This window comes from Microchirus variegatus, assembly GCF_963457635.1.
Source record: "Microchirus variegatus genome assembly, chromosome: 5".
Classification (NCBI taxonomy): domain Eukaryota; kingdom Metazoa; phylum Chordata; class Actinopteri; order Pleuronectiformes; family Soleidae; genus Microchirus; species Microchirus variegatus.
The window spans coordinates 24621765-24634344 of record NC_139806.1 but is presented as its reverse complement, the minus strand read 5'-3'; the positions used below and the strand labels follow the sequence as shown (position 1 = coordinate 24634344).

The following is a 12580-nucleotide window of genomic DNA, read 5'->3' as shown; positions in this document are numbered from 1 at the left end:
TAATTGCAGGGACTGATGGAGTTCAGCCAACTCCACGTATTTACTAAAGGTTTGTAGAGGCTTACAGATCCGTTAAATGTGGACTTGGATTGTAGCACCCACAAATAAAGCACTCTATTTGTGGACCATTTGTGGCTCCGTCACCTGGGTCAGCTTTTCAATTCGGGGGCATGATGAACTTAAGCTGCTCCACACTTAGGTTTTGCTAACGGGATGAAAGATAATCAGGGATTAGTGGCCCTTCTGTTGGTTACCAACATGCTTTACCGACAGAGTCTGGAGCTAATCACTATTTTTATCTGCTTAGCCCAGATGGTCATCTACTACTTCTGCTCTTTAATTGGAGACTATCATCACTTCCAATTGTGAAGTGGCACAACTGAGCGATGGACGGATGATGGAAAGTCTCATGGGAGAGTTTTGATCAAATCCTAAAGTGGTTTTGTCTCTTCTGTTTTCATAGGGTTTTCAAGAAGACGAGTGGAAATGGAGGGGTAAGCGTACACTTGTTGATTTGTATTGTCTTTTCCCTCTTGGTTGATTTCTGTATTGATGCTTTTACGTCCATCTGTCTCACAGCTGACCCTCTTCTTGGGGAAGAGAGACTATGTGGATCACATGTCCTCTGTGGACAAAGTCGGTACGCGGCCCTTTTTTTTCAGTACATGTGCATCTGACTGAGGACGGTGAATAATACAAACTATACTAACACTGCTGTCTTTACAGATGGTGTGGTGAAACTGGACAAAGCAGATTTTGGAGACAGAAAAGGTAACGTGTCCATAAGGTCATTATTACAAAGTCACGAAAAATGAAATCCATAATAATTTTTTTTTGTGGCGACAGTGTTTGTGCAGCTGGCATGTGCCTTCCGTTATGGTAGCGACGATCTGGACGTGATGGGCCTGTGCTTCAGGAAAGACATCTGGATCCAGCACGTCCAGATCTTCCCAGATGACCACAAGCCCACTCTGAGCCCCATGCACGAGACCCTGATGAAGAAGGCCGGGGACAACGCCGTCCCTTTCTCTTTTGAGGTACGCGACAGCATTGAATGTTCCACTTTCTATGACATAAAATAGCTTTTTCACAGTTAAAGGTGCACTATGTAATAAATCTAAAGCAAATGGTCATAAAATCCTCCTAATATGTCACAGAGACTCAGGAATAATGTTCATATAACAAACTGAACTCACCAACAACAACAGTACAGACAAAATATTTGCATTAAAAAATATATTTTGCAGACTGCAAATCATGTATATGTTTTGAAATCATGTTTTGGCATCTGGCGCCACCTACCGCCGTCTACCAATCATTGCAGTCAGTAGAGTCTCAGCTGCCAAGCAACCACGGGTTGCCGGTTACGTCAGAAAATGAAACCTAAAAGACCTCGGTATTTTGAATTTGAATGTAGTAACCGTTTTTGTCCACATTCTTACATATGGCACCTTTAAAAGAAAATCTCATATGTGTTTTTAGGAATATGGCATTTCCACATCTAGTTCATCATCATTGTGTGGTCATAGAAAACCAAACTTGTAAAAACTTGCAAACTATCGTAAAATAATCCATATATTGATTCAAAATCTGGTTTTCCCTCCAGATTCCCAACAACCTGCCATGCTCAGTCTCTCTGCAGCCTGGGCCAGATGACAAGGGCAAGGTATATCTCTTCACAAGATCCCTCCACGTTACCTCAGCGCGGACGGAATTTTAATGACCATAGGTTTAATATTTGCTTTGTAGGCTTGTGGTGTCGACTTTGAGGTCAAAACGTACCTTGCCGTGGCCAAAAGTAACCCAGATGAGAAGATTCATAAGAAGTAAGAACACCTCCATCTTCCTGCGTTTGAGTGTGACTGATCTGCCGTTACCTCACGATACCTCTGCTCTCTGACAGGGACACCGCTCGCCTCATCATCCGTAAAGTCCAGTTCGCTCCGTCACAGGTCGGAGAAGGGCCCAAGGCGGACATCTGCAAGAGCTTCATGATGTCTGACAAGCCTGTTCATCTGGAGGTGTCCATGGCGAAAGATGTACAGTACAAACATCTCAATTTACATCTCTTTAAAAACAAAATATAACCAGAATGAATTCTAATTCTGATAGAATATAAATAGATGGAAAGAAAATGGAGAGTGAAGCCAATGTGGAAGTATCTGAAACCTGTATTCTCCTAAATGTCCACCAGGGGAAATAACTATACTTTTCACTTGATCCTGAGGAGTTTGTTTATGGTCTAAATTGGTGATTCGCTAAAACTCGGTTGGGACACATGTTGATGGATTGTGAAAGAATAATTTTCCCAAAATTTTCGTGAACATTTATGCAATAATCGTTTAAGGTACGCACCAAGAAAAGAGCTAAGGAGAAATAATTTCTTTGCATTTTTTATTATTTTATTTTATTTCCTTATGATAACCATAATGACAATCAATATTTATTTATTTATTTATCTTAATTAGACCCTACAGTATTTCAGATACAGGCCTCTACCAAACGGTTGAGACGTCTGTTCATAATAAACCTGGTTTGCATAATTCATAAAGTACAACATTCACAAGTCACATTAAGTGTTAGTGAGTTCAGCTTGATGCATTTTTCAATGAGATATAGTGACTTAAAGTGTGGTCCACCAAATGGTTGAGTAGTACCTTCAAGGGTTAAGTTGGAATTAATTTACCAAACAACTCTTAGAAACTCTTCATGGTTCCATATAGAACGTTTGGGAAACACTGGACTTAATCACTAGTTTCAGATCAGTTTTACGGTGTTGCTATGATGTGACGGACAGCACAGTGACCTCCCTGTTGACCCTCCTCCTGCTCTCAGGAAGCTCCGCCCCTCACTTTTTTCACCACTCTTTTCCAAATATGGTGAAAACAAGACACTTTCCTAAATCAATAGGTGACGGCAGGCTGCTCACGTGTTTTCTTCTCTGAAGAGTTTGTGTTTTTAATAATATGCAACTGCAACAAGCTTAAAGGTCCAAAGTGTAAGAATTAGTGACATCTAATGGTGAGACTGCAGAGTGCATCCATCCTCCATGTTTTCCCATGTGGATCAGGGAACTATGGAGGCTGATTTTGCTGAAAAGGGAGGTGGTTCTTGCCTTTATTTAATCGGATTATGCATCGGTTTTTTTTTGTGATGGCAGATTAACCCTCCAAAATGTTTCAGAGTGGACATCGCAGAACACTAACGTGTCCATCGTTAACATGTTGTCGTCCTGTTTTGACCACAGCTCTACTTCCACGGTGAAAGCATCCCGATCAAAGTCAAAATCAACAACGAGAGCAACAAATCAGTGAAGAACATCAAAGTCACCGGTGGGTAAAACTGTTATCAGAACAACAACTGGAACAAACTTCTCGGACACATGTTTTGTCTCACTCTGTCTTCGTTCTTTGTCCTTTCACAGTTGACCAAACCACAGACATTGTCCTCTACTCAGCGGACAAATACACCAAGACTGTCCTCACCAAAGAGTTTGGGTGCGTGCACAGACGTGAAACGGCTCAGCACAAATATCACAAAAGCAGTGACGACGCGATGAATTGACACTCGTTTGTGCTTCATCTCTAACAGAGTGTCGGTGGAGCCCAGCGGCACCTACGAGAACAGCATGACCATCACTCCTGTGCTGGCTGAGAACACGGAGAAAAGAGGTTTGGCGCTGGACGGACGGCTGAAGGACGAAGACACTAACTTGGCCTCGTCCAACATGTAGGTTCACAAAATCTATGGAGCACAGTTACGGCCATTTTTATTGTTTGACCCTCTAATAAACCATATAAATAATTTCTCTTTACCTCAGGCTGCGGAATGTCGATAAAGAGGTGTTGGGAATCCTGGTTTCCTACAAAATTAAAATTAACCTCATGGTGGCTGGAGGAGGGTAATGTCTTTTTTATTATTTATTTTTTTCTGCTACACACAAATCAAACTAATGATTAAAATGACCTAAAACTAATGTGTCCCTCTTGTCTTCATGCAGTCTGCTGGGCGGCCTCACCTCCAGGTGAGCATACCGTCCGTTAGCGATTCTACGGTATCGCAATCTGGCCTAATTTCTACGATTCTGACTGGTTTGTTTGTTTGTTTGTTTGTTTGTTTTCTTTCTTCAGTGATGTCACAGTGGAGCTGCCATTGATGCTCATGCACCCTAAGCCTGAAGGTATTACAGCACAGGAGTTACAGGAAACCACACTGTTCAGTGGTTTTACAATATTTAAATATATATATGTATGTATATATATGTATTATGTATGTATATATATGTATGTACATACATACATATATATGTACATACATACATATATACATCCATATCTTCATATATATTTATATACATATCTACGTATATATATACATACATACATATATATATATACATATATATATCTACATATATACTTTATATGTATGTATATATATATATAATACGTAATATATATAATATAATAATAAATATATGTATATACGTGTATATGTATGTATGTATGTATGTATATATATATGTAGACATGTATGTGTATATATATGTATCTATGTCTATATATATGTATGTATATATATATATATATATATATATATATATATATATACTTAGATATGTATATACATATATATGTAGATATGGATGTATATATATATATATATATATACATATACCTCTAAATAAAGCCTTCATTCAGTCTTTGCTGCTCCCATTGTCTTATGTGCTGCCTTTTCTAATGACTTTATTTTCTCCAACTATTTCTCGCTCTCTTTTCTAAAATAAGAGTAAAGATCAGTGTAAGTAAATTTCTTAGAGTTAAAGTTTTGTTGTGCAATGTTGTTCTACCTTTTTACAAACTCATGTCATGTTCTTCTTCTTTTTTTACAGTGTCTTGAAAAATAATGTAGTCAAAGTAAGTAAAGTTGGTTTTCATTAAAGTGTGATCTGGTGTCGTCTCTGTTTTTGAAGTCTTGTATGCACATGTGTTATAAGTGAAAATTCATTTAATATTGAATTTTAGGACACTTTTTTTTTTACATATTATTTTTTCATTTTATATGACCATATATTTTTATTTACCTTGTTTCTTAACGTAGCAGTCACAGTTTAAGAGAGAGTTATGATTGAAAATTAAAATGAGCCACTTCACATGATAATTTAATTGTGGTACTTTATGTGTATTTTGTTATACTAATACATTTGTATTGTATATTTTTCAAGTAGAAGCTAAAACCTCCTTTGATAATATGTAAAAAATATGACTTGTGTTTTTAAAATCTTGTAGTAAGGAGTAAATTGATCACTTTTTGTGTCTCTTTTTTATTTATTTGTTTGTTTTCAGAGAGGATGTTACCGTGGAGATTCAGAGGAAACCTGCGTAATAACAGGACGACAACAAACTCAGAAGAACAAAAGAGAAGAAGAAGAATGTGGAAATATCTGAGAACATCCACTTTATTTGTCCTTGTTTTTGTTGTTTCATTCGTGTGGATTAGTTGTAAAGAAATAAATCAGGTAGTGTCTGACCAAAGATCTGTGTATAATCACACACATACTGAACAATTTACTTCACTTCATCTTAGAGTGAGGAAAGTCTGAAGCCTATAAAGTCAGTGTGCTTTGGATTAACGTCATAAACTCATCTGATATGTTGCATTCTATTATTTTTTCTTTCTGCGAAATGTACCAGTTTTTGTTTTTTTGAGTCAAGTATCCCAAAAAAACAATAAAATAATTTAAAAAACAGAAGTGTTGAGTTGCAGGGTTTTTCTGTTTGTCTCTTTTTAAAATGTAATCGTGTTATATTTACAATTAATACAAAATAATGTCAAGCACCAGCATGAAATCTCTATCTTTTAATGATTTTTTAATGTATTTATTTTTATAATATCTATATCCATCGACATATGACAATGGATAGGAAAACAATAATTCCTATAATACATTTGTTTTCCTCCCATAGGAAATGAATGGAAAGTGCAGATCAAAGACAAGCAAGGCATACTCAAAATAGATGTTAATTTCCATAAACTGTAAGAATAATGTGTCTTTAATTAAATACATATATTAAATTAATTCTTTTTTTTCATCTACTCGGTTAGTTTTGATAATCAGTGATAAAGTTTGTATAAAAAATAAGAGTTTAAAAGATCCTGTCTTGTAAGCCGCGTTACCTTACTGTGGCGTGTACATGTTTTGGCCACTAGAGGGCCACAGCGTCTCTGCTGTTCGGTTTCTCTGCGCAGCGGCGAAGAAGAAAACTCTGCCGTCATCGCGCACAACGTGTTAGCACCGAAGCAACATGGCTTTGAATGGAGGTCTGTAAAGTCATAACTTGGCTGAATTTGTAATTTGTGCCGTTCACTTGTCGCGCCGATGAAGCGACATGTTTGTCCCGCGTACTAAAAGCAATTCCCGAGTGCGATTTTAGTCTTTTAAATACGATTTGTCTCTGTGTAAATGTCGCGAGCTACACGCTAGCCCGTCTGCTTTGCTAGCTGTCTTAATGCGGTGAAACTCAAAACAATGCTATATTTACGTTATTAATCGCTTAATATGTACAAAAATATAATAAAATAGTTTGAGTAACATCGACAAAGTTGTAAAAGAGATGTAAATGTGTGTGTTAGAGCTGTGGCGTACTGTTTGCAAGTTGTATTTTTTCATAGCAAAAACACTGAGTTTGGCGTGAATAATGCCACATTATTGTGTCTGTGTGGACACAGCAGCGTTAAAGGGACAGTTCAGGGGTTTGTGTGTGTATATATATATATATATAAGTGTGGTTGTATATAATGTGATGCAGTGAAACGTTGACATTGTGTTGCATACCCCTGACATCGCTATGTTTGTTAGAGCCTGGTGGGGACATGCATCACATACATCAGGGAAAAGCAGTGTTTAGAAAGCTTACTCTTTAAAATCCACATTAAATTAAGTGTACCCTATTTTAAAAACTATGTATTCCCATGTATCTCACCATTAGATGGCCATTTTTGGACTGCAAACAGAAACAGTAAATAGATTGTGTCTCCACACCAAACCCCAAAGAGAAAATTGTTGATTTTACATCATGGCTCTTAGTAGTTGTTCATCCACTACTTACTCTACCAGGACATTGGAATATGAGGTAGCAGTAGACCTACAGCTCCCATGTCCCCATGAGCTGAAATTCTCTATGGACTTTGGTGTGGGAAGATGAGTGGGTCCCAAACGTCAGATTCCTGTTGGAAAAGGTTGTCTCAGCAAGACAAAACAGGGAGAAACAAACTCTCGATCGTGAATATGTCATCTCATATAACCATCTCTTAGATTAAACAATCTTTTTTCATATTGCTTTCAGATGACGAGGACTTTGAGTGGGAGCCTCCGACGGATGCAGAGTTGAAGGTCATCCACGCTCAAAGAGAGCGACAGGACAAAATCAGCAAGCTGATGGGAGACTACCTGCTCAAAGGGTACAAGATGCTGGGGGACTGCTGTGATGTGTGTGGGGTGAGTGGATCACATTTTAAAATTAAATAGTCATACTGTAAAACTCGCTTGAGAAACCTGGGTCTAAGTGAAATCTAAGAGAGAAACAGACCAGCCCCAATATTTATCCATGTGCCTTTTATTGACTGATGGTTGTTAACTCTTGGTGATCCCTGTGACTCGTGTGACCTAGTGTGAAGAACCATCTCGAACCTTCTCTTGTTCTGTTTGCAGACTATTCTTCTCCAGGACAAACAGCAGAAAAACTACTGTGTGTCATGTCAGGAGCTGGACTCTGATATTGACAAGGACAACCCTGGTACACACGCACACACATACGCTCATTTAAACCAGTGGCCTTCATTCCTCCATCTTTACTCCTCTTGCCTTGTGCTCCTTGTTTATTTCGTTATTTGTCTTCTCAGCTCTTAACGCACAGGCGGCGTTGTCCCAGGTGAGAGAACGGCAGCTTGCAGCCCAGTCTCCTGCACCGTCCCAGGTCCCTGAAGTCAATGAAGGCCCCAGCACCAGCCAGGCAAGCGCTTTAGTTCCTCAGCCCAGACCAGAGCACTGTGAGGGGGCTGCCGCAGGAGGGAGAGCCTCCCTGCTTCCACCTGCCATGCCATCTCCTCCACCTCCTCCTGCCGCTGTAGCAGTGGCACCAGCTCGTCCTCCAGTTTCTCCACAGAGCCCCGCTGCCCGACCTGTGTTGCAAGACGCCGAGGAGGCTGTTCTTACCAAACTCCGTTGGGCCACCGCCCAGCTACAGAGCTCAGCCTCCTTAGAGGCAAGCATCCAGCTCTGCAGCCTCATCACCAGCTGTGCCAACTCTCTGCGCAGCCTCAAGGAGCTCAGCCAGTAATCGTCATGAACTGGTTGAAACCCTGGAGTGATGGAAATGCTGTTTTTTTTTTATTTGCCTCTGTCTTGGAATACTGACTCTGGTTCGCTGGTTTGCAGAATCTCCCTTTGACTGAATCCTTGCATTGAGCTGAATTCAAAATTGATCAGGAAGAAAAGTGCGTTTGATGGGATGTAAGTGCAGTTTTAGTTACTCCTGAGTTGATGTAACGCAGCAGAAATACCATATTATGTGGTCTCTTAATTGTTGGCTGTCAACTTGTAAGTTATGATTTATGATTTATGATTATAAACGCAGGATATTTGTCAAGGCACATTAGTTGTTGGTATTACTTTCAAATATCTGACTAATAAGAAGTTTGAATAAGGCTTAGTCTGTATTTTACAGATAACTAACAGTAATATTCTGTAAAATAGTTTGAAAATTCAAAATGGCTTCATGTACCAGATATCTAGGGCAGTTTTTTCCCTTCTTTGATTGTTCTCTGTTAACATGATGAAACACGCGGATACATTTTTTCTATTTGCTGCTCAGTCTGACGCTTGGACAGTCTCCGTTTCACTGGTGGTACAAAGCTTATCGCTGTGTGCAGGCAGTTCTTAGGATTTTATTGTAAATATCTTCGATGCATGGTGGTGTTTATGGTCAGTTTTGTTCACTGATGCTCAGATGGGACGAGTACAACGGTCAAAAGGAAGACTCCTTGTTCCTTTTTCCACGAAAGTCAAATGAGCACTGTTAGACTGCACTTCATATTAGAAAAGTCAAGTTCAGTGTTATTCAAAGCTGTCGGTTTTCTAATAATATACCTGAATAAAGCTTTGCCACTTCAAGATTCCTGCAATGTGTTTATTTCATCTTTTTTGTCACTTGTTTGAGACAAAAAGGAAGTAATTTGACATTTTATTGAATATATTGGAGGAAGTTTTGACTTCCCTGTGTTATGTTTGTTTTGACTGGTCAGTGATGTAATGTAAAATCCCTTTGTGTTTTTAAACTGGAAGTACTTTATAGCTAACATGTACGCGGTCATATCTGCACCATGCTTCCCATTTCTGATAGAAGTCTCAGTCTGTACCCATCTGCATGTTATTAATAACTAATACTTATAATACTTATAAGTAAATGCCTAAATCATACATCAAAATATTTACTTGTATAAATGTATGTTTTTGTGTGGAAAACACCTGTCTGTTCACAGCTGCATTCAGAATTGTAGGTAAAAAAACCAGTACTTATCTTATATTTGCTTAAAATATATGAATATAATTGCCATCATTCACTTTGTTTTTCAACATCACAGTGTTATCTTAATTTCTTCTTGAAATGTCAAAAACACTCAACAAGATAATTTGTGTTGCAGTACTAGGTTTTCACCGCTGGATGGTGGTGTTTCTCTGCTCACAGCTGCAGTAAAAAAAAACACTGTATGAGAATTAATAATTCTCCTCAGTTGCTCATTTAAAAAAATACACAGAAATAAAAAAAAATATTTAAAAATACACACAAACAATCAAAAACAACCTTTTTTTTAAGATTTGGGAATAAGATCAAACATGGTAGTTTGAATATTTGATATTATTTTGGAAAATCGGTCATTATCTGTTACATCATATGAATCTCTATTATAGTTGTTGGAAAAGTCATTGTGTATCTTACTTGCTGTATTACTAAATAAGTGTAATACACCATATGGCCTGTAGGGAGCACTGTTTGTGCTGTCAACAGAGAGCTGAAGTCCTCCTCCTCTTCCTCCTCTTAGATCATGTTAAAAGCAGCAGTGTGGGGAAAACCATTAGCTGTCAGAGAGCTGGAATGAAGAGGGGGGGATGTTTAAGGAGAAAATCTCATGCTGGTCTCTATTTATACTCGTCATGTGTTGTTGATAAAGTAAGAATGACCGCCTGTCTCTCTCTCTCTCTCTCTCTCAGTCTGGAGAGGAGACCAAACAGAGCAAACCAGTGGCACCGAGTCGAGTTAGAGAGGTTTCCAAGCGTGTTGTTATTTCAGTCTCCTGTATGGATGCATCATATAGGTGTGTTTGTGTGTTTGTGTGTTTGTGTGGGGAGTTTACAGCAGCAATAACACACACGTCTTCAATCCTGGAAGCACAGGGTAACATTAGAGCAACACTGAGTCATGACAGAGTTGCTCAGTCTGCTGCTCCACACTCCTCCACCTCCAGCTGCCTCTGTCCATCCATCCATCCATGTTCACCCTCCTAAAAATACACCCCTGCTCTCACTGAGGAAAATCCCTGTGCCTTGACCTGACACACACACACACACACACAGTTGGTCGCTCCTACTCCCCATGGAAACTATTCCTCTGTAATTAACTGAATGAAACACTTCTCTGGAAAGCAGCTCTTACGGTTGACGCAGCTTATACGCATTTAAACTGTCCAACTTTCAGTCCGCTTAAAACTGACCATTTTACTTTCTACCCATATTATCACAATATAGTTTCTTATTTCATTAGATTCTCCCCCTTACTTCCTTATTTCTGTTTACTCTATTATTCTAAAATGTTGTTATTGTTATTTATTTGGGAAATAACAAAGTGATTTGCCCAGCTTTGCCTCGGCTCACTGGACTTCCTCTCTGAGGAGTCAGAAATGAATCAGGCATGACATTCACCCACTAAAACTACACTTTTTCTGCAAGTAAATAACTATATTTTGACCGATTAATCATAAAATAACAATGTGCTTTAGTATTTTTCAGTACATTTGAAAATAATAATTATATTTTAGCATTAGCCCTTTAAGGTTATTTATTATTATTTTATTTTATTTATTTGTAATGATAACAATAACGTGAAGTTAGACCCTACAGTCTTTCAGATACAGACCTCTACCAAATGGTTGAGACGTCTGTTCATAATAAACCTGGTTAAGTCTTACCTTAAAGGGTTAAACCTACATATTTAATCATAGCAGAAACATTTAAAAAAATATGTTGATAATTATTAATGCTGTTAATTTATGGGATCTGTGATGTATTAAATGTGTTTCTGTACATATTGACTGTGTATTTCAATGTTGGATGTGTTTATCCATTGAGTTACTGTATAAATCCATTGAACCTGGAGCTGTTGAGGCTGCAGATCTGATTACAGCACATAGATAAGACTGTTCCAGTGACACACACACAGTCAGGATCAAAGTCTGCAGTCAGGACTGAGGAGAACTGTTCATTCAAGATAAAGAAGTGGACAAACTGCTGCCTCATCAGTGGACAGGCATTTGCATATCCTGTCTCACCCTCTCAGCTGAACAGCTGTCTGTCTGTCTCTCTGTCTGTCTGTCTGTCTGTGTGTCCCAGTGGATCTGGGCCAAAGAGGAAGAAGTTGTCAGTGACCGCTTCTGCTTCACACTTGAGCTGCGTGTGTAACATGAAGCGTCCCCAGCCTGAATGACTGAGCTGTTCCTGTTAAAGCTCCTTCTTCTTCTTCTTTCCCCTTCATCTGGTCATAAAATGAACATATTCTGCACATGAATACAGGCTCATCATCATCATCCTCCTCATCATCCTCATCATAAGCAGCTGCAGCACAAGAAAAGGAGGAGGACCTTTTAAGGACGGAGTTGTTGGACTAACTTGTTGCGCGCAGGAGCGTCATTCGTTTTCTCTCTCTCTGTGTTTGTTTGTTTGTTTGTTTTCGTCTGGTTTTGTTTTCCTTCTCCGAGCATCGTAGCGATGACCTCGGTGTGGAAAAGACTGCAGCGCGTCGGCAAAAAGGCGTCAAAGTTTCAGTTTGTCGCGTCTTACCAGGAACTGGTTCTGGAGTGCACCAAGAAATGGTGAGTGTTGGAGACACTTTGCTGTTTTCACTGTTCACACTGTAAATAAGTCAGTGTCACGTAGCCGAGGTCATGTTCACTCTGTTGTTAGTCACACAACACGACTCCATTATATGAGCCTGCTTTGTTGTCATGTTGTGGGTCTTTCCGCTATTCTGAGGAGGATGAGAGCGTCCCTCATGTGCGCACCCATCAGGGTTAGATTCCTTTCCTCTATTGTCAGAGGCGTTCCACGCGAGTTTAGGGACCCTGGGGCAAAAGGGTGACTCCCCCTGAAAAACCCTCACAGGTTCTTGGTAACACTAATGGTTCCAGTAAGAACCATTTTGATACAGAGAACCCTTTAAAACCCCTTTCCTGAATAAAGGGTTTTAAAAGGGTTCTTGCTAACACCAAGGGTTGAACTGGTAGAACCTTTTTTATAGACTCTTAGAAA

General features: G+C 39.1%; 3 protein-coding genes across 6 annotated transcripts in view; all 3 read left to right on the top strand.

Moving 5' to 3' along the window:
* Window positions 1-258: 258 nt before the first annotated feature.
* On the top strand, window positions 259-5385 carry LOC310927353 (arrestin-C-like; the record flags this gene model as incomplete). Its single annotated transcript, XM_083889648.1, has 15 exons — window positions 259-365; window positions 464-494; window positions 580-640; window positions 727-771; window positions 847-1037; window positions 1607-1666; window positions 1750-1826; window positions 1904-2039; window positions 3248-3332; window positions 3425-3497; window positions 3592-3729; window positions 3821-3901; window positions 4001-4024; window positions 4131-4214; window positions 5346-5385. 15 exons carry the CDS (start codon window positions 259-261, stop codon window positions 5383-5385), a joined length of 1233 nt encoding a protein of 410 aa, XP_083745774.1.
* Window positions 5386-6257: 872 nt separating this feature from the next.
* On the top strand, window positions 6258-9015 carry znrd2 (zinc ribbon domain containing 2). The gene is made up of 4 exons (XM_083889118.1): window positions 6258-6321; window positions 7347-7498; window positions 7712-7796; window positions 7903-9015. Exons 1-4 carry the CDS (start codon window positions 6306-6308, stop codon window positions 8337-8339), a joined length of 690 nt encoding a protein of 229 aa, XP_083745244.1. The 5' UTR covers window positions 6258-6305; the 3' UTR covers window positions 8340-9015.
* Window positions 9016-11746: 2731 nt separating this feature from the next.
* The window catches only part of LOC310927198 (EH domain-binding protein 1-like protein 1), a 34654-nt gene continuing 33820 nt past the window's right edge, over window positions 11747-12580 (top strand). For all 4 annotated transcript variants that reach the window (XM_083889489.1, XM_083889491.1, XM_083889490.1 and 1 more), the window contains exon 1: window positions 11747-12144. In XM_083889489.1, the coding sequence (XP_083745615.1) occupies window positions 12041-12144 (104 nt within the window). In that variant the 5' untranslated portion in view covers window positions 11747-12040. The remainder of the gene's footprint in view (window positions 12145-12580) is intronic.